Source organism: Osmia lignaria, chromosome 7, assembly GCF_051020975.1.
Source record: "Osmia lignaria lignaria isolate PbOS001 chromosome 7, iyOsmLign1, whole genome shotgun sequence".
Taxonomy (NCBI): Eukaryota; Metazoa; Arthropoda; class Insecta; order Hymenoptera; family Megachilidae; genus Osmia; species Osmia lignaria.
Genome location: NC_135038.1, coordinates 5,392,387 through 5,412,550, shown reverse-complemented (window position 1 = coordinate 5,412,550; position 20,164 = coordinate 5,392,387). Strand labels below are relative to the sequence as shown.

Here is a 20,164-nt window from a genome sequence, read left to right as displayed (position 1 = left end):
ATTTTAATGAATATTCAACATACATTCATTCACAAATAAGGCCTCCTATCAAAAAATGTTACCCTACATTTTTGACTTATTTTTTATGTAGGTTTAGATCCTTTCTGGTTGTGCCATTAAATCAAAAACATTCTAAATATTTAAATATATACATACCAAGAAATATTCAAATGAAGTTGAGAACCCCTAATGAAAGTGATATTGTTCATTTCATTTCACTCTTTTAGCAACAAGCAGAGTTCTATTCCAGTGTGACGGATATTTATCGTGACTTTATCTTTACAGTGCAATGAACTTTCATTTCTTATTTTATTCATTATAAATGAGAGAGATTGTGACTTTATACGAATGGTGATAACATTATGAAAATTTTGCCCAGTTCTTCCCAATAAGATTTTAATAACAAAGGTATTCGATTATCATCGGACATCATTTTCTCTCTAGACAATTAACGATCTTTAATATGTTAAGTTTGTTGTTGGAGTTCTCTGTTTTCATCCTGAAGCATAACATTATTTTTTTATTGTAACACTCTTTGTCTCTGTTACAGAGAAAGTCTACTTCATTACTTGGCATTTACTAACTTTATCTTCTTTATGTAGTCAATATGACAAATTTTCACTGCTTTGTTCGTTATAAATATAGTATTATACTTTTGAATAATGATATTAAATTTATTAACCCTTCCGTAATAGTAGAAATATCTCTGCTATATATATATATATATATATAACATTAACGAGTTTTATCTTCGTATATACAATAAATCGTCTTGTATAGTCGCTTCATTATGCAATATACTTCTAATTCTTCTAACTAGATTCCATTAAGAATATGTTGATTAAATATTGATAACTATTAGCGACAATAAATTATTATGAAATAATGTTTTTAGTTAAGTTAAAATATTAGAATTTTATGAGGTATATGTATATGTATGTATACATCACATGATTAGATTACATACCAAGAACGAACAGTAAGATTCCTTTGTTATCTGAAACTGTGTTACTATATTTATTCATTTTTGCTCAATCAGCAGTTTCAAATGCAATGACTTAAATATCTTTAAACACTTACTATCATAATTTATATAAGTATATCCCTTTCCAGTAAACTTGCGTATATTATTTTTCTAATTTTTGTAGGCAATTAAAAATGGCATGGACACATTATCAACGTATCTTAGCTGTTCTTATGGTCGTTACTGGATCATTTAATACTCTATCTGTAAAGTGAGTAAGCTATTAAATTATAGAAATAATAATTAGGTAAGAAAAAGAATAATGCATATTATTTTATTATTTTAGATATGCAGATCGACAAATTGTACCTGGTGAAGATGGTCAGCCCAGACATTTTAATCATCCTTTCATGCAATCTTCCTTCATGTTTATTGGTGAAATGATGTGTTTTTTAGTATTCAAGATCTTTTACCATTATTATAGTCGCAGAGGTGTAAGTTCTATACATTAAATATGCATATATTTACATCTAATACAATGTTTAATGATTAAATTATATGATTGCAGGATAATTCTGTGGATAACAATCCTTTAACTAAAGGTTCACATGTATTTAATCCTTTTGTTCTACTTATCCCTGCATTATGTGATACATGTGCCACTTCTATTATGTATGTTGGCCTGAACATGACATACGCAAGTAGTTTTCAAATGCTACGTGGTGCTGTTATTATATTCACAGCTATACTTTCAATGAGTTTTCTTGAAAGAAAATTAGGTTCTCGAGAATGGATCGGTATAGGAATGGTTATAGTTGGTTTAGCTGTTGTTGGACTCAGTGATATAATAACTATGGAAGATGCAAATGTTAGCACAAATTCTATTTTAACAGGAGACTTACTTATTATATGTGCTCAGGTAAATTTGAAAACTTTCCTGCTTGAATAACAAAGTTTTTTGTTTAAAAAAAAATGCAATGCTAATAGTAATTATTACTGTAGGTTATAACTGCAGTTCAAATGGTGATAGAAGAGAAATTTGTAGCAGGACAAAATATCCCAGCATTGCAAGCAGTTGGTTGGGAAGGTACTGCATAATATTTCAAAAATATCTGTTTAAAAAATGAAAGTAATTGATACATGTACATTGCACAGGTATATTTGGATTCATCAGTATATGCATCATCATGATTCCTTTTAATTTTATACACGCTTCACCTCCGTTTGCTGACAATTCTCGAGGCACTCTTGAAGCCACTAAAGATGCATTGATCCAAATTGGAAACAGTGGACATCTATTGATGGCAATAATTGGTCAGTATATAAATGTATACATTTTATTATCATCATTTACTGAAAACTAATATTGTAAATTATTTATGTCTAGGTATATCGTTCAGTATAGCCTTCTTCAACTTTGCTGGTATTAGTGTTACCAAAGAAATAAGTGCTACTACAAGGATGATTTTAGACAGTGTTCGAACTATGTTTATATGGATTTTTTCTTTAATATTTCGGTGGCAATCGTTCCATTATTTACAGGTAAATTTTCTATTTTTATCATATTTTCATTATTTATTTTATCCTAATGCACTCGCTTATTTTATGCAGGTAATTGGATTTGCTATCCTACTTGTAGGAATGTCGTGCTACAACAACATCATTATCCCACAATTAGTAAGAAAATGCAGATATCACTTAGGCCGTCATAGACCACCAACAAACGACTCTGAAAGAATTATCAATACTGCAGCAGACGACATTCCAGAAACTCAATAACGTGTATTTTATCCTTATATTTGAATATTGCTAATGTCGTGATATTGAGAACTGTTCTAGTTTCTCTGAGGAACGGTGAAGCCTGTGATCTAAATCATTTGTGAAATTATAATTAGCTCTCTTTGATTCTGAAATTGATTACCGCATTTAATAGTATAGCAAAATTAAAATATTTCTGATCAAGTGTGCTATCCAGTTTTAGAATAATCTTTTTAAATTAATAATTTCTAATCTACTGCTCCTGAATGATATTATCAGGCCTGTACAAGTAGTGTGTTTTGAATAGTGAGCACTTACCATCAGAAGTGATTTAGAGGAGTAGGAGTTTGCTCATTTTCTTTCCTATTCTGTCAGTGTTAGATTTCTATTAACATTTGCGTGGTCACTGGCTTTTTCCATTGTGCATGGCTGCTACTTTTTATGGCGTAGTTTATTCGATGGGGTACCGAGTTGCGCGGGCCTGGTATTATAAATGAAATAAGAGTATTTTGTATCTATACATTTAAATGTATTTTATTACCATGGAAGAAATACGTTAATAGGTATCAATGTAAAAAAATTAATTACTACACAATGTCCTTGTTATTTTTTTTATCCTGCCATATTTATTAAAAAATTATATTAGAACCATTTGGTAGTGTGTAATGGACATTTGAAATTAATTTCTATATTCTTCATCTGTTTGAAGATACTTTCATAGAGGGCAAAGATTTCTTTTACAATTCATCCACAATGATGAGGCTAAGTAAAAGAGGGATTCGTATTTCAATATTACACTTGTTTATTACTTCCTACATACTGTATACGTAAATGATAAGCTATCTTGTGCAAAAATTGTTGATGTAACATATACATATATGTGTACATCACATATTTTGTACATACATAAAAATATATTATATATGTAATAATGCAACACCTGTATGTAGGTACATGTATATGTACAGATACATAATAGTTTTCTAAATAAAATAACAGTGACATTTTGCATTAATGAAAAAATGATATATTTTTGTGCTACCTTCAATAAATTGTCTATAAAAAAAAAAACAAACATGTTAGGTTGGTGATCGTAGTATTTCATTTACTTACATCCCACCTCCTGATCAAGTTGAAGATGCTGTATGGAATGTTTCATAACTTTTTTTACTAACTTTATGTTTCTCTAATTGCTGACACATTGCTGTCAATTTAGAAATTTTTCAATGACGTTCCCATCGAATACAACTTCGATTTCTACGGCAATGAAAAGAAGTATGGCATATCGTACGACAGCATTCAATATAAATTGATATTACAATATTTAATACCAATACTACAAATCAAACATGATATATCCATTCTAATAATTAACGTGTCCTCGCAGCTATAAGTAAACCACGCATCGCATGACCATCAAAACTATCTAAGCTTTAAATGAACTCGTAACATTTATTATGCATTTACGACAGACAATGTAAATGGAAGATGAATTTAATTGTACTGCTCTGGCAATACATAGGAAATATCATCCCAAGGATGCCGGTATAGGCCTTGTTTCAATCTCTTTTGATCCATGAAGTGACCTACGACAGCAAAACGGAAGGAGATTTAAATATTTGTACATGGATTTTTTATAATACATCGTATTAGAAGAAATACCTACCGATAAAACCTATACTCCTACCAAGAACGAATAAACTATTTATAGCACCGATTTCAATGTACTCCTGTGCTTCCTCTCTCGTGAAACTTCCGCTGTTCCTTAGCATATCAACGAAGGCACAAGCAATTATACCATCGACATTTAATATTAGATTAGGTTTCTTAGTTGTTGTTATCTTCTCAACTTCTAATGCATATTCCACTAATGGTTTAGCAGGGAAGTTTTCCATTACGTATTCTTTAATAAGCTTCACCCGCATATCTGGATTGTTTATAGATTTGATACGGTGACCGATACCCATGATAAGTTTACCCTTTTTACGTGTGTTATTTACAAATTCCTGAGGATGTAAACCGGCATCGTATGCTTCGGAAAACATACGAGCAGCACCGTCCAATGCTCCACCGAAACGATCACCCTGTTAAAGTTTTACACAAAACATTAATGTCATCCTTATATTTCATACTAATCAGCTTCTCATTTACTTACTATAGTTAAAAGGCCGGACACGAGGGAACTAACTAAATCTTTACCAGCTCTTGCACAAACGATGGTGTTGTGCGCTCCTGACACGGCAGGACCGTGATCAGCTGTTAACATTAAAGACATTTCAAGGAATTTACAATAAATAGACGGCAAGCACCGTTGGAACCACAGCAACGAAACTACGCCACCGATCCCTACGTTCTGCTTAAGAACTTCGGTTACCGGCATTCCAGCGTACAATAATTCCTGACCGCGTTCGTCACAGATGGACGTCATGAATGAAGCTGGTTTTCTTATCAAACCAAGTTCCTAAAAACACAAAAGATTCGATTCACAAACGTTACTTCGTACAAATGCGAAATTACAAATTATGTAATTACCCTAGCCCAATTATAATCCATGGGAACGGTTGGCGGTGGAACTTCTGGTGCTGGAACAATCGTTCCCTGTTTTACAAGTTTCTCGTAAACGCTCTGCAGCAGATCGCCAAGGCTGTCGAAACTATCAGGAACGTAAGCACCTGCTGCTTTCAATGCAGCGTTCTTAGATGAAGCTGTTTCCAAGTTGCTATGAGCGATCGATCCAGCATGACCGAACTGTACTTCAGAATTAAACATGCTGGCACAAGTACCGATACACCAGGCAACCAACGGTTTCGTAATTTTCTTTGACTTCAATGCCTCGCATACTTCGTATTCTTCTACACCGCCAACCTCGCCAAGAAGAACTATAAGCTTTACGTCAGGATTCTTTTGATAACGCATTATGTGATCCATGAACGTGGTTCCTGGATAACGATCGCCTCCGATCGCAACACCCTCCAACACACCGTTTGAAGCTTTCGAGATGATGTTATTTAATTCGTTAGACATACCACCGGAACGTGAAACATAGGCGACACTGAAAATTGAAGTTTCTTAGTGTACCAAGTTAGATATCGAATGGAAGATCTCGTGTTGAATAAGAGAAATACCTGCCAGGCCTGTAAAGTTTACTGTGAAGGATATTATCCATCATTCCACCGGTATTACCAATCTTAAAGCAACCTGGTTTAAGACCACCAACGGTAGCCGGGCCGATAATCGCAACACCCTTCTGGTCCGCCAATAAAATTAATTTTCTTGTCATATTCTCTGGTATACCTTCGGCGATAATGGCAATCGTTCGAATCTGAGGGAACTGCATCGTTTCAACTGCACTGTCGTATGCAGATCTTAAAGATGCAAATGTAACCATAACATCTGCATCGGTATGTTTAGCCATGGCATCTTTCATTTGTTTGTAGACAGGAATTAATACCTATTTACAAAAGGAAATTCATTATAATTTCAATGAATTCTAATTGATTTTAACCCCTTGCCCTACATCGTGTCACACTCGTAACGCAATCTACAGTTTAAATATGTTAAATTTGGTTGGTACTTTTAGTATGATTGAATCTTGAGTTTAATTATAATTATAATTTACTCAGTCAATTATGCACGATATTTCATTTTTCTTTATTTGTTTCAAAATTGAAGTAATAAATAATTAGCTCTGTCTGACGCAACTATCAAAAAAATCATAGGCAAAGGGGTTAAAAGAGAATTTTATGTATACCTCTTTATGACCCCAGTAAAACTTCTGTTTGTGATCACCGGTGAATGGGTATACGATAGCAGCTACGGATGGTTCAGATCTACGGCAGACGAAATCAAAGTCTAGCATACTCTGAACAGCTCTGTTTTGCATTCCCCAGATAATTGCTCTGGTTTTATTGCTAAAAAGTTGTTTGTCCGCCGATCCATCAACGGAATCGCTCGATGCTAGTTTGTATTGCTTGGTAGGCGAAGTGGAAGAAGTACTTTTTGCAGGGGCTGCGGGTCCTACATCTTGTCCGGATGGTAAGAGAAAGTTTGCGGTGGAAAATTCCTGAGCCTCGGGATCCGGGATCGGTTTTTTACCTAAAGCCATCGCGCATATCGCTGTCATATGAGTTTCTGGACCGAATACATAAACTGGTATGACAAGTCTTCTGCCAACTTCCCGTATTATTCTAAAATTATAAATAAAAATGTAGCGATGAGATTTTCTAAACTTTGCAGAGGCTGAAATTAAATTATCTAAACAGGTTTATACCTTAAACCTTCTTGGTAATTGGGTCCTGCTCTTCTCACGAATATCTTCACGTTATGCTCGACGAGTTTCGGTTGAAACTCTTGTAGCGCTTTTACAATACCCTTGAAGGTTGCAGCCACGTTTGTAAAATTAGCGATACCTCCGCCGACAATCAATACCTTCCCCTCTTTTCGTTTCTCCTTCGTCATTAAACCTAAGATCGTTTTCGCGTATTCGTAAGTCTGCTGTTCACTGGGCGCGCCCGAGTATTCGCCGTAATTAGCTAGTTCATTTGCTGCGCCCAAATCGCAAATGGTATCCGAGTATATCACCGATGCACCTGGAAAATATTAATTCGGCAAATGAAACAGACGCGCGAGCAGGAGAGGATTTTATCAGAATGAAGCATACGACTTGACAATCACAATTTGGTTAGAATGAACCCGATTAATCACGTAAATGATACTGCTGTGCGCTTCTACTGACCACCGCCAGCAACCATCGTCCATATCCGACCAGCTGGATTTAGAATGGTTAGTTTCAAACTGGCTCCCGATTTAGCATCTAAATCAGCAATGTACGCCTCCTCCGCATAAGCATCCCTTCCGAACGGTGGTGGGTAATCAATGTCCCCCCAGTCTGGTCTGCATATGAAATCCGCGGTTGTGTCCAATTTTGCAGCAAGATCGAGCACGTAAATCCCATTTTTCGTTACTACCAATGGATTTATTTCTAGGTAAGTGAAATATAAATTAACGTAAAGCTTGTACAAGGCGTCTATGAATTTTGCAATTGCTCTGAAAAGAAAAATGAAATGTATTATTATTAAGAACATTGTATTACAAATAGAACAACGCTTTGATTCAATGAATACACACTCTTTTCTTTCACTCGCCACATTTACTAACAGCTTTTCCATTATCGTATTCTGATCCGGTGCTTCGTCTCCAACAGATACTTCCAATTTTAAAGCCTTTGCATCGACGTCTCCGATATCTACACCTCCTTCATGGTGGAATAGAATAGTGTCAGCTTTTCGGTGAGAATAGATGCAAACATAAGCTTCTTCTTCCTATATGCAACAACATTTGTAGTCTTTTAATAACTGTGTCTTTTTCATCTATTATTTTCTCTTAGTAATGAATAACTACCTGTTTATGGGGAACAAACGGCTCTATGATAAATGTTCTCAACTTTCCTGTTGCTTTTCCTACTTGCTGATCTTTGCCCATTCTTTCTGCCACCCATTGTTTCACTGTATTCAAATCTGCATTCACTTTAATTAGCCCAAGTTTTCCACGTCTCTTGATCAGCTGATCAGGTTTGACAACCAATTTCTCTGTCAGCAGCCATGGATTATCGTTTACAACGTCTGTCCAATTTGTAAGTTCTGTTATTGTCACAAATCTGGATTTTACTGCATTTGTGCCAGGAGAAAGTTTACGATTAATCAGATCTTTTCCAGTTGCCTCACGAATTGCCTTTGCTGACATTTTATATTACTCTCCTGAAATAAGAAATACACTATTTCAGTAAACAAAAAATGGAATACAAAGTAAAAAATTGCATTTTTAAATGATGGTGTTGCTGTCAAAGAGAAGAGACTGGTTTTAAAGATTCTCAAATTGAATCAAGCAAAAGTCGGTCGACCGAGTTCCAACGTTGAACGAACACAATTTATAAAATACGCTTTTAATTCTATTGTACAAAAACGAATATTCTTTGAATAAAAATATTTGAAGTACACTAAAAATTAACGCAAGAGTTCCTCTTCTCTGGGAATAAAATGTATGTATGTATATACCATTATACAGCGTTTCAAATTATTTTTTACGTCACGAGACGAAATTTAAATAATGTATACATTTTTTCGAATACGACTACAAACCTTACATAATCATTATGGATATTTACAACGTGTATGTAGACGCACGTATAAAAAGACTTTGAATAATTACCTATTCGAATTATAATTTTAAAATTTCGAAAGAAAAAAAAAGGAAAGACGACTGATTAGCGCTTTGACTAAAAATTATGAAAAAAAAAAAAATCGATATAGTACTATAGTACCGTCTACCGTAAACGTACCGTATTTAAAAACAGAAAAACGATTTACTTTGGAATGCAGGTAAATCAAACAGTTATGTCAGCCAGGAACTGACACTAAAATTATAATTTTAAATGAGATCCGTATGAGAAAAGTGCGTAACAATAATTTCAATACCTTGGACGTTACAGGCACGAGGATTTAATTAGAAAAACATCCTCGTTATGAAATCTTCCCGTTAGAATAAAATATGTAAAAATGAAGATATTAGAAATTGAAAACTTTCACTTCGAAAGGAATGGCTACGTGGTCGTTCACGTAATTATATTTCATTTCTTTCACATTTTTCTATATTAAAAATAGGAACGTACAATTTTTATACGCATCAAGTTTTTAATTTGACGAGATGAAATTTCATTAAACGACCGTAAATTAACGCGGATGAAGTAACTTACTTGAATTACGTATACAGAATGGAGGGATACGTAGAGAATATTTAATAAAACCACACTCACTTTTTGAAAAATACGTAATAATCCACGTTCGAATTTCGAAAATCTTTCGAAAATTCGAGTTCGACCGGTAAATTTCCTAACCTAAGAAATTTCGATTAGAAAGTAAAGAGAAACGTCCACCACGCACTAATACTGGCGGTTAACTGAACGTCCAAAGTGACACTGCGCGCCTAAGTAATATCGAGACCACACGATATCTCGAGATATCGTACGATTCTACCATTTTTTTCTCACGACTGGTCGTATTTTAACCTATTTTCTTTTTTCGGCGTTATATATTGTGCTTTTTGCATTTGAAAGGTTGAAATATAAAAATATTCTGTAATAAAATAATACAATTCTAAGAACAATTTTTTATCTCCTCCATTTTTAATGATAAAACATAATTACCAACCATTTTAAAAAGTCGGCGTGTATTGTAAAAGTACAGCAAACAATTTTGCATAATTTGTGCGATAGATTATGCAAATATTGAGAATAGGTTATACGATAGGAATATACGAAATTCTTTTGTTCGAACTCTTTTTACATTAAAAATATCTATGTTTAGCTATCTTATCGCATATATAGCGTTACAATCTTAAAAATTGTTCATTTTTATTTTTTATTTCCAACGTAATCTGGATCAGAGGAATATTTTATATCTAAGTTCAACGTGTCGATCTTTTTAGTTATCATCATTCGTCTTACTTATCTAACAACAGAAATATATAATTCTCCATTTTTCTTTTTATTTTTTACGCATATTCAAAGAGACACTATATTGGATGGAAGTTACGTATCATATTCGTGATTATGAAATGTAATTAAGTTCCGCTTCTGCAACTAATGCATTATTTATAAATACCTCTTAAGGAACTGACATTTTCATTAAATTATGTCAGCATTTAGACAAAATATTCCAGTTTAGAGTATCATGAGAATTAACTATTCATCACGTGACTTGTAACGCGATTTCTGCTCACCACGTGGACAGATAGCAGTTTTCAAACTTCTTCATTATTATGCAATTTTCTCATGATTTTATCGGCTGATATATTATATATAAGAACAATATTCGTCTGCGACAAATAGATTTATGTTAAAGAATAATCAATATGCAAATAGATATTTTTAACGATTCGCTAAATGTAAGAATTTAGAATATTTTCAACTTAATTGTCACGTGTACTTTGATACAAAAGCTAACGCGAAAACTAAATAACAAAATTAAGAAAATTAAATACGGATACAGTAACTATTAGAAATATAAAAAAATTGTCTAATTTGAATGTATTTATGCATCCTAAAAAATTAGAAATTCCATATATTATTCGACGCCGTTCTATTAAATGCAAAGGTGTGAATTTCATTAGCATTTGCAAGAATCATCGAAAATTTAAGCGCACGATTAAGAGCAATTATAAGGAGGTAAAATAAATTGATGGCGAAAAATGTCACATCGATCATTCTTGAATTTATCCTATTTTTATGAGATCACGCGATGGAAGCGCTTTGGTGTCCATTACCTTCGTGATAATCACGACTCTTAAACATCAATTTTACGCAGTGGTCCTAAAAATGATGCTATCAGTCTTTGCAAGGTATTAATTTTTGTTTAAGGATTTTACAGTTAAGATATACTACTTTAGTCAAAAAACGTATGTAATACTTTCCTTTTTTACAATAAAAAATTTTATACAATGAATGAATACAAGTTTTATCGATTATTCTCGTATTTGACGAATTTAAATTAAATCTAAGCTATTATTTCTCACGGAAGACTTCTACTTGTCGTTCCACTTGTAACCATCTTTTGTATTCAAGTGCAACCTTGACCTTTTTAAACGACTAACACATTTGAATATAAACTTCTAAGTATTTTTTTTTAAATTATAGACTTATAACTCAGTTCAAAAGTACTTTACCGATTGGAATTCAGGAAATAATATTCAACGATTCGGTATCCGGTAATTAACGAACAATGTTCTATTATTGAATAATTTCTTGCATTATGATTAATTTTTATCATAGCTTGCAACTCGCGTTACAAGAACCACATGATGAAATAGAATTTTCTATGTAAATGATTAGCATTTTCAGTGTCATGACAAACTTGATAAAATACTCGTTTCTCTGATACTTGAAACGAATAAATATTTAAAAAGATAGTAAACAAATATATTCCACATTTGACACGAGATAACAGGATTATTACAAAGTATACATATTATTTGTTGATAATCTTCAGTTTTTTTCAATGATATAATTATTGTTAGAAAAAATGCACTAAATTGCAAGGACTTCGATATTTTCAACTTTTTTACTATGACTATCAGAATTAAGGTTATGTTTCCATAATGTTTGATACAATATCATAGCACTAATGCAATTATATGAATAACTTGAAAAATATTCTTCGAAAACTAATTATTACAACATTTTTGCTACCAGATTATTAATTACTGATATACCAATACTAATAATACTAAAAATATTCTTAATTTTCGTTAAATATTAAAGATGTTTCTTATGAAGTATTTCAAACGATAAGGTTAGATTCGTTGTATCGATTAGTAGGTGGAAGTTTATAAATATAATACTTACGAATTAACAGCCTCCTTAAACAGATGTGAGAATGTTGAATATGCTAATAAATCTTTACTTTCTCAGAAACTAGATAGAGATGCCTACTTAAATCACAGGCTGATGAAAAAAAATTACATTCTTAGCTGCATCGATGTTATCGGTGTGAAGTGTGATTCAAAGACTATTGACGTGTCTTTCGGACTGAAATCACAATATGTACATGTTATATTAATTATCTTTCAATATTACTAGCGAAATAAAAATTCAATTTTACAATAAAATTATGTTCAATTAATTTAAAATGTTATTAATCATTCATCAATTCTGTTTAAATATTACGGGTCACTGTGACGTATTTGTGACGTAGCGGCACTACGTCATATCGTATGATCCTTGTAACCGTTCCTTACGCATGGATTTTAGATTAATTAAGATTGATATAAAAGAAAACTGTAATAGAAAACTCAGCAATTCATAGAATACAATGGATTTTATTACAATTTTTTTTTTTTAATTATACTAGAAATTATTTAGTATTAGATGTATAAAATAATAGATACATACCAAACAGTATAATAATCTGTTTAGAAAATATATTTATTATGACAATTTTTGTTATCTCCTATAAATAGAAATGAAAAAAAAATACTGAATTATATAAAAATAATAATATCACGAAAAATGTTTACATTAAATGGTGCACAAAATCATATGAAATTATACTGTTTTATAATTTACATACCTCTATCAAATTTAGTGATACATACTACCACTGTATTTACATATTCCAATCACATGTAGCTTTACATATTTTTATAAAAAGTGCTCAATTTATAAAACTGTATTTTATATGTGAATGTTATACAATATACGTATATGCAAGTCAGTTTCTATGAAAGGACAAACAATTACGTTTGTCCAGTAACACAAACTTGTGTTAAAATACTTTATCGCGGTTACGTCATTAATAACATCATATAAATATGATGTAATTTGGACTTCTTGATTAAAATATTTATATTTACATATTCAAAATATATTTGAAATCTTATTGATGAAAAATTAACTTCCTATAAATATTTTTCTTCCTTTCTTTTAAGTATGCAGCATCTCAAAATGATATGTTTAAGTAATGCAAGCGTTCCCAGTTCTTCTGGTAAAAATTTCTATTCTATGTTATTGCATTATATAAATCACGTTTCCCTTTTTTTCATAGTAATGAAGCTTTTAAACAAGTGTGCATAATATAGGTATCAAAAATTGTCTGTACATAAATATTTAAATTATTGCTCTGTAGATGATTATGCTCTGTTCTCTAGTTTAGCAATAAGATCATGTACATTCTCTATAACACTATATATGTACGGACGTTCCATAGGATTCACCTTCAACATTGATAAAATCAGAGTTTGCATGTCCTGTAAAATTTAGAATTCAAATATTAGATTCTGAAACATCAATTACATGGAATTAAACAAAGGTACAGAACCTCATTATATGGAGTGTCCTCTGGGTATGTAATATTTGCGCTTATAACAGCTAAGGCAACACTATCACCTCTTTCATATACAGTATCAAATGGTGACTTAAAATAGCACAGTGCATAAAGAATACAGCCTAAAGACTGAAAAAAGATAAATATTTACAATAAATAAAGTAATCTATGGAAGGATATATAAATAATAACATTAATTTTACCCAAATATCCGTTCGTTCATCTACCATACAGTAACTTTCAACATTAAACAATTCTGGTGCTCTGTAAGGCATAGAACATCTTTCAGCTGCTTGATCTTGCAATGTTTGAGCTGCTTGTGATCCACATACTTTAACTCTAGCTGGAGCTACTGAACCTATGAAATCAATTTAATGACACAACAATATATTTTTTATTTTATATTCTACAAGATGATTATACCTAAATCCATTATAACAGGTGTATTTCCATCTCCTAAAACTATATTTGCAGTTTTTAAGTCCCTATGAGCAAGAGGTTCTGGTTTTGCTTCATGAAATGCCTTTACACCCTCGCATATTTGTATAAAAATATTTAAAATCTCTAGTGGACTCATGTAATCTTTATTTTTAGCGCGTCTTTCTAATTCATTTGCGAGGCTTCCTCTCTGGAAAAGAAACTTTTTGTTAATTAACTATAACTTATGACTATAACCCTATTAATAATATTGTAACTTACATGATAATAGGGTAATACAATTAATACTTCACTGGTAGCATTAATAACCGGATCAGCTGTTCCTTTGTAAGTAGAATCAATACATTCTATTACATTCGGATGTTTAACAAGATTATGATATTCTATTTCCTTTGCAGCTAATCTCTGGTCCTCTAATCCATGACAGATGATCTTCTTAATCGCATACTTCTTATGAGTTGATGTATCTTCGACTAATAATATAGTACTAAATCCACTAAAAGTTTATGAAAATTAAATTAAATTAATCATACAGAAAAATCAATTAATCCCATCACATAATGTCAAGAATGTTTATAACAACGTTAGAAATATTATACCATGAAGTTTCTATGAAAAATATGGTAGACTAAGGTTAATTAGGATAACAATAAAATTTATCCTAATGATAATGGTATTAGGTAATACAAAATATTTGATACAAAAAATACATTAACATATGTTTCTAAAGTATATCATAGTCACTTATGAAAACTTATTTTGTATAAAACTTGCCCTTCTCCCAGATGTTCACGAACTACATAATTTCTTGAATTAACCGTGATAGTTTCCTTGGAGCATATACAGCCCATTTTTAAAATTAAACTCAAACCAAGGCTGTTCATTTCGATGCACGCATAATAAAATAAATAAACAATAAACTTGATATATATTTTTTTTTATCACCGTGCAAACATCTTGACACACATTACATGCATCACAAGAAGCCTCAGCTAAAGCTAGATAATCGCGTATCAGCTGTTTGCAAACATTATATATAGTATATGTATTTAGCGTTCAAATTGATTGAATTAACAATTTAATAGAAAATCTGTCATGTTAAATCATACAAAATTTTTTACCATGTTAAAATACCTCCAAATGAATTGAAAATTTAAACTTAAGAGGACCACACAGTACGCGGATATTCTCAATATGGTTAAAGAAGAAACGAAAATCGCTTTCAAAGTAAATTTTTATTATTTTTATAAGTAAATCATACCTGTATCGCTACTGGAAAAATGTTATTGAAAGCAAAGAGGAAGTACTTTTGTTACCCAGTTTCTTACACTATTAGGTATTACACACTATCCTATGGATATTTTTTACAAGTTATTATTACTGGGGTGCAAATGAAGAAACTGTAACAGATCCTATCGACGAATCTGGATGGGTACCAGATGGAGCATTGATAAATACAATTCAACCTCAACCTCTAGCAGGAGATGAACAGACAGCAGAATAAAGCTATAAGCTATCCAAAATTTTAAATTATATTTTATCAGCACATACATTGAGTACCTTAGTAAATGTTTATGAAATTATGCTTTGTATAAATAAAAGATTGATTTAACATGGAAATGTAACTGAGAAACCTATTTCGTGTGATGAAACATGATAGTTTTCTAAATAATTTAACATGAATTGTTAATTGTCAGGAACAAGTACATATTTTTTTTTTTTTTTAATTTTAACTATCAAAGTCAACAAATAAGATTGGTTTTGCTAAAAGTGGTTAAGAATTTGTTGCATTGGTATCTTCATTTGGAACATCAACGACGTCTTGATCGTTCTGTAATTGCGCTTGCCACATCGAATGATAGATCCCTGTATGGGAAATAAGTTCCTCGTGTTTTCCTCTCTCTACAATTTCTCCATCTTTCAACACGAAAATTTCATCAGCGTGTATGATCGTGGATAATCTGTGCGCTATAATGATAGTTGTACGGTTAGCACAGACTCTGTTTAATGCCGCTTGAATATTACGCTCTGTTTGAGTATCAAGCGCGCTCGTTGCTTCATCCAGAAGCACAATTGCTGGTTCTTTTAATATCGTACGCGCGATAGCAACGCGCTGTTTCTCTCCGCCACTCAAACGAAGTCCTCTTTCACCAACCTATATAATTGAAATTGAACAATGTTAATTTATAATATTATTAAACATCTTTTCCATTACTAAGAAATACAAACCTGTGTATCATAACCATATGGAAATGATAGAATTCGTTCATGAATATCTGCATTCTTAGCAGCTGCTATTATATCTGCATCCACAGCTTCGATACGGCCATAGTGAATATTATATTTTATGGTGTTATTAAATAATACTGTATCTTGAGGTACAACACCGATCGCGCGTCTCAGGGAATCTTGAGTGATGGTTTTAATATTTTGTCCATCAATTAAAATCGCACCGTGTTCCACGTCGTAAAACCTGAATAATAATCGTACAATGGTCGATTTTCCAGCTCCTGATGGTCCAACCAGAGCAATAGTTTTTCCTGCTGGTGCAACAAAGCTAATATTTTTTAGTATAATTTTCTCAGGAGCGTAGCCGAATGATACGTTTGAGAATTCCACATGACCATGTTTTACTACCAATGGTTCAGCACCTGGAGCATCAATTACTTCTTCGTTTTCCCTCAGAAGATCAAACATATTTTCCATGTCAACGAAATTTTTCTGAATAGATCTATCCATATAAAAAAAGCAATTATATTAAATACAGCTAAAAATTTAATACAACATATCGTCAATATATACCGGTAATAAGTTCCAAACCAATTTAGAGGTACATAAAGTTGAATAATATAACTTGCAAACAAAACGTAATCACCAATTGTTAAACCTTCGTTATATACAACCTACAATGTAATTTTTTAAATGTAGTCCATTATTTATTTAATTTAGAGTAGTTAAATATGGTTCTATACCAACCATGTGCAAACAAAGCAATGATCCAGCTAACAGACCACTGCAAACAATTATATTTTGTAGAGTATTTAAAATATTCAGTGTGATCATTGATTTCCATTCTTCAACCTGATATTCTAATATTGCCTTCCTATAGCTATCTACTTCATATGATTCTGCTCCGTAATATTTAACAGTTTCAAAGTTGAGCAAGCTATCAACACTTCGTGCTTTTTGAGCGTTGTCGGCTAAGTTCATGCGTCTTTGGAACTTGGTTCGCCATTCGGTAATCATGATTGTGGCCGCTAAATAATACATAAAAGAATATTAATTATTCGATAATATTTTACGATACTTTTTTTGTAAAAATATGTTTACCTATATAGAGGCTCATCGTTAGAAACACGATTAAGCCAAACCACTTATTAAAAGCAATAATGAAGAACACAACAGCCACAATAATGTCAACGATCGTTGGTATGATTGAAAATATAATATAATTTAAAAGATTGCTTATAGAATCTGTACCACGATCCATAATCCTTAGAACCTCTCCCGTTTTTCGTCCAAGATGCCATCGTAAACTTAAGCTATGTAAATGTCTGGAGGAAAGTTTACGTAAAATTTAAAACTTTTATTATAAAATTTCTAAAATAAATTCATAAATGAGACAGTTTACCTAAACAATTCCACTTCAATTTCTCGTGTCGTATACTGCTGTATACGGATCCACAAAAATGATCTTAAATTGTTCAATACTCCCATACCACCTGTACCACCACCTTGTAGAAATTTGAATGCCACGTATGTCAGGACAAGATCCCACCTATTATACAAATATCCCATACATTATAATTTCTCATGTATTATTCAAATTTTTATTAAGAATTTCATGTACCTGAATGTTATAGGAGTTTCAGAAACACTATCAACAATTTTTTTATTATAGATTGGAACATATAGATTTATTAAACGTCCTGCTATAAGTAATCCAAAGCAAAATATGACTCGCAATTGGAGCATAAAACTTTTTGGCCACAAAAACGGTGACAAAGTTTTGATCTTATACCATGCATTTTTCCATGTGGAAGTGTTATCCACAGGTCTCTAAAACAGTAAATTACCAATATTTAAATAAACATATAAATTTCTGTGTTTAAATTATATAGTAATGTTTATATTTTAATGACTTACACCTTGATAATATCGTGGCCGTGTAGTTGGACCATCAGGTAGATTACTGTATTCACTGTCTACAGTACCAGCTATTCCTGGAGCTTTGAGTCCTAGAGCAAAAATGATGAGGTTGCTAACGTAACGTAAAATGAACAGTGCCATCTCAATCTGGTCTGTTAATCTGTAAATAGCACACACAAACACGCATAAGAAATATCTTACTAGGTACAGATGTAAATATAGATTCTCTATTAACAGTATCAATAGAAGAATGTAATTACATATGTGAAATATGTTATAAATGTATTTAATTCTTACGTATTTAAATGAAACCACCATTCAAGTCTTCCAATATTAACAAAAACAAGATTTTCTGAAACAAATGCTAAAGTCCAAAAACCCAATAATACAAGTCCATGACCACGCGGTGGCACACTTGGTAATAACTTGTGCCTCTCTACCCTTAATATATATACAGAATATGGATAAACAATTACAGTTGATACTGTTGTCAGAATCTAAAACAATAAGGTAGTTAAACATTGTTAAAAGCAACTAGTCAAGATATTTGAGATCCTTACCATATAGCCATAAATTTTTTTGTCATCCAAAATTGTTCCTTGCAGAATTATCCTGATTATACTAAGTATTGGAACAAAATATAAGAAAAACTTTTGTCCAATATACAATTTACTCTTTGATAATAATCCTGCATTAATTTCTGTTCCATATTTTCGGTATATCCCAAGTTGAATTGTACCAAATATTAATAAATATAAGGAAATTATACTAGTACTGACAGTGTCCATAAAACATTTGGACATGCCATGTTGTACCCAAATGTCTGTGAACGTTATATTTGGAGGACAGTAACTAAACGTTGTATTCATTTTTAATTTTAATATACTGTCAAAATACTATAAAGATAAATAAATCAATAATGTCTCTTTTTTGTTAATTTAACATAAGTTTTCTCTTTTTCCTATTATGTTGCCTATTTTATTTATCATTATCTTTGTGTATCATACATTTATTATATGAAATTTAATGATGTTCAAAGCTTCAATTACTTTATAATTGAAGAACCTGAAAAATTATATGAAATATATTAGTATCGGTTATTTTATTTTTAGTATATAAATATGTTATGTATGTTTCTATATAAAATCATTATTGCCATTTGCAATCTTATAATAGTTAAAGTATTATCTGATCATAATGCAATTATATAAGCTTCATTGCTGTGATTGCTTAGAAAAATGAAATCTTATCTTTACTTTCTATTTGAACAACATAAATCTTGAAATTACATATATTATTTATATTAAATTGATATTAAATTTAGCATGTTTCAGCTTTTATTTATTAAAACATTTCAGTAATGTGTCAATTACTCTGTTTCATTATGGTATTATAAATAAAGAGCTATACTATAATATGGTTACGAACATATTATTGGTTGGATAAAAAATTCAAAAAAAGGCAAAAATAAAATAAATGTCAGTTAAACATTTCAATAGAAAAAAGCTAATATTTATGCCATTAATTTTCATGTGTTAAACAATATTTAAAAAAAGATATATATTACCTTTTGTTTAAGAAATTTGCATCGTCATGACAAATATGTATAATTTAATTAACAATTTATTACATACGCACAAATATTTTCGAAGTAGCTTAACCTAATGCTGTTATAGGTTTTGATATATCTAAAGTCACTCTGTTACTCGTGAATCATGAATTTTATCACTGAATAGATAATTCACGTACAGTTACGAATTATTTTTTTAAAATATGCGAAATTTACATTGTTACTAAGTCAGCATGGGCTATACACGTTTGATATGTCATTTTAGACTGCAGATGCGTATTTGACTTTGAAGTATTCGAACCTCGTGGCTACATAACCTCACATAATCTTTCTAATCTCCAAAATATTTTGAAAACACAACGTGTGTTTGAGTATCGCAACGTAACATATGTATACGATTTATATAATAAT

General features: G+C 31.4%; 4 protein-coding genes and 1 long non-coding RNA gene across 9 annotated transcripts; 2 read left to right on the top strand and 3 right to left on the bottom strand.

Annotated features, from left to right (window-relative positions):
• The first annotated feature begins 170 nt into the window (after window positions 1-170).
• On the top strand, window positions 171-3,797 carry Tango9 (transport and golgi organization 9). Of its 2 annotated transcripts, none has more exons than XM_034324846.2 (8): window positions 171-408; window positions 1,149-1,235; window positions 1,311-1,458; window positions 1,533-1,883; window positions 1,967-2,051; window positions 2,120-2,278; window positions 2,352-2,506; window positions 2,576-3,797. In XM_034324846.2, the coding sequence occupies exons 2-8, from the start codon at window positions 1,159-1,161 to the stop codon at window positions 2,741-2,743; spliced, it is 1,143 nt and encodes a 380-aa protein (XP_034180737.1). In that variant the 5' UTR covers window positions 171-408; window positions 1,149-1,158; the 3' UTR covers window positions 2,744-3,797. The 2 variants fall into 2 exon arrangements, with proteins under 2 accessions (XP_034180737.1, XP_034180736.1); XM_034324845.2 differs by lacking the exon at window positions 171-408 and adding an exon at window positions 945-979.
• On the bottom strand, window positions 2,878-12,422 carry ATPCL (ATP-citrate synthase). Of its 4 annotated transcripts, none has more exons than XM_034324818.2 (11): window positions 12,120-12,422; window positions 8,123-8,478; window positions 7,850-8,043; window positions 7,458-7,768; window positions 6,993-7,311; window positions 6,474-6,909; window positions 5,848-6,173; window positions 5,255-5,774; window positions 4,878-5,183; window positions 4,389-4,806; window positions 2,878-4,308 (listed from the first exon to the last, which is right to left on the bottom strand). In XM_034324818.2, the coding sequence occupies exons 2-11, from the start codon at window positions 8,462-8,464 to the stop codon at window positions 4,217-4,219; spliced, it is 3,264 nt and encodes a 1,087-aa protein (XP_034180709.1). In that variant the 5' UTR covers window positions 8,465-8,478; window positions 12,120-12,422; the 3' UTR covers window positions 2,878-4,216. The 4 variants fall into 4 exon arrangements, with proteins under 4 accessions (XP_034180709.1, XP_034180711.1, XP_034180710.1 ...); XM_034324820.2 differs by lacking the exon at window positions 12,120-12,422 and adding an exon at window positions 9,474-9,697; XM_034324819.2 differs by lacking the exon at window positions 12,120-12,422 and adding an exon at window positions 9,534-9,697.
• Window positions 12,423-12,700: 278 nt separating this feature from the next.
• Window positions 12,701-15,057, bottom strand: LOC117604589 (serine/threonine-protein kinase 16). Its single transcript, XM_034324850.2, has 6 exons — window positions 14,809-15,057; window positions 14,296-14,530; window positions 14,020-14,224; window positions 13,800-13,954; window positions 13,591-13,725; window positions 12,701-13,519 (listed from the first exon to the last, which is right to left on the bottom strand). Exons 1-6 carry the CDS (start codon window positions 14,916-14,918, stop codon window positions 13,403-13,405), a joined length of 957 nt encoding a protein of 318 aa, XP_034180741.1. The 5' UTR covers window positions 14,919-15,057; the 3' UTR covers window positions 12,701-13,402.
• Window positions 15,058-15,074: 17 nt separating this feature from the next.
• On the top strand, window positions 15,075-15,588 carry LOC143305480 (uncharacterized). Its single transcript, XR_013062454.1, has 2 exons — window positions 15,075-15,261; window positions 15,371-15,588. It is a non-coding gene; the product is annotated as an uncharacterized LOC143305480 (long non-coding RNA).
• Window positions 15,589-15,694: 106 nt separating this feature from the next.
• Hmt-1 (ABC transporter ATP-binding protein/permease Hmt-1) lies at window positions 15,695-19,889 on the bottom strand. Its single transcript, XM_034324824.2, has 11 exons — window positions 19,751-19,889; window positions 18,744-19,248; window positions 18,481-18,680; window positions 18,181-18,343; window positions 17,885-18,093; window positions 17,666-17,812; window positions 17,365-17,588; window positions 17,011-17,291; window positions 16,837-16,937; window positions 16,264-16,765; window positions 15,695-16,189 (listed from the first exon to the last, which is right to left on the bottom strand). The coding sequence occupies exons 2-11, from the start codon at window positions 19,050-19,052 to the stop codon at window positions 15,809-15,811; spliced, it is 2,517 nt and encodes an 838-aa protein (XP_034180715.1). The 5' UTR covers window positions 19,053-19,248; window positions 19,751-19,889; the 3' UTR covers window positions 15,695-15,808.
• Between the last annotated feature and the right edge of the window lie 275 nt (window positions 19,890-20,164).

What these genes read in the sequence shown, in the direction of transcription:
- Hmt-1 (XM_034324824.2), bottom strand. Translation starts at nt 19,052, where the DNA reads ATGAATACAACGTTTAGTTACTGTCCTCCAAATATAACGTTCACAGAC. An exon ending in TGGTGGTTTCATTTAAATAC is followed by an intron (nt 18,344 to 18,480) that starts GTAAGAATTAAA and finishes TGCTATTTACAG; the next exon opens with ATTAACAGACCAGATTGAGA. An exon ending in CATATGGTTATGATACACAG is followed by an intron (nt 16,190 to 16,263) that starts GTTTGTATTTCT and finishes TCAATTATATAG; the next exon opens with GTTGGTGAAAGAGGACTTCG.
- ATPCL (XM_034324818.2), bottom strand. Translation starts at nt 8,464, where the DNA reads ATGTCAGCAAAGGCAATTCGTGAGGCAACTGGAAAAGATCTGATTAAT. An exon ending in AATTACCAAGAAGGTTTAAG is followed by an intron (nt 6,910 to 6,992) that starts GTATAAACCTGT and finishes TTATAATTTTAG; the next exon opens with AATAATACGGGAAGTTGGCA. An exon ending in TGGATTATAATTGGGCTAGG is followed by an intron (nt 5,184 to 5,254) that starts GTAATTACATAA and finishes TTGTGTTTTTAG; the next exon opens with GAACTTGGTTTGATAAGAAA.
- LOC117604589 (XM_034324850.2), bottom strand. Translation starts at nt 14,918, where the DNA reads ATGAACAGCCTTGGTTTGAGTTTAATTTTAAAAATGGGCTGTATATGC. An exon ending in CGTGAACATCTGGGAGAAGG is followed by an intron (nt 14,531 to 14,808) that starts GCAAGTTTTATA and finishes ATAAACTTTTAG; the next exon opens with TGGATTTAGTACTATATTAT. An exon ending in TTGTATTACCCTATTATCAT is followed by an intron (nt 14,225 to 14,295) that starts GTAAGTTACAAT and finishes TTTCTTTTCCAG; the next exon opens with AGAGGAAGCCTCGCAAATGA.
- Tango9 (XM_034324845.2), top strand. Translation starts at nt 951, where the DNA reads ATGATTAGATTACATACCAAGAACGAACA. An exon ending in GCAAGCAGTTGGTTGGGAAG is followed by an intron (nt 2,052 to 2,119) that starts GTACTGCATAAT and finishes TACATTGCACAG; the next exon opens with GTATATTTGGATTCATCAGT. An exon ending in AATCGTTCCATTATTTACAG is followed by an intron (nt 2,507 to 2,575) that starts GTAAATTTTCTA and finishes TATTTTATGCAG; the next exon opens with GTAATTGGATTTGCTATCCT.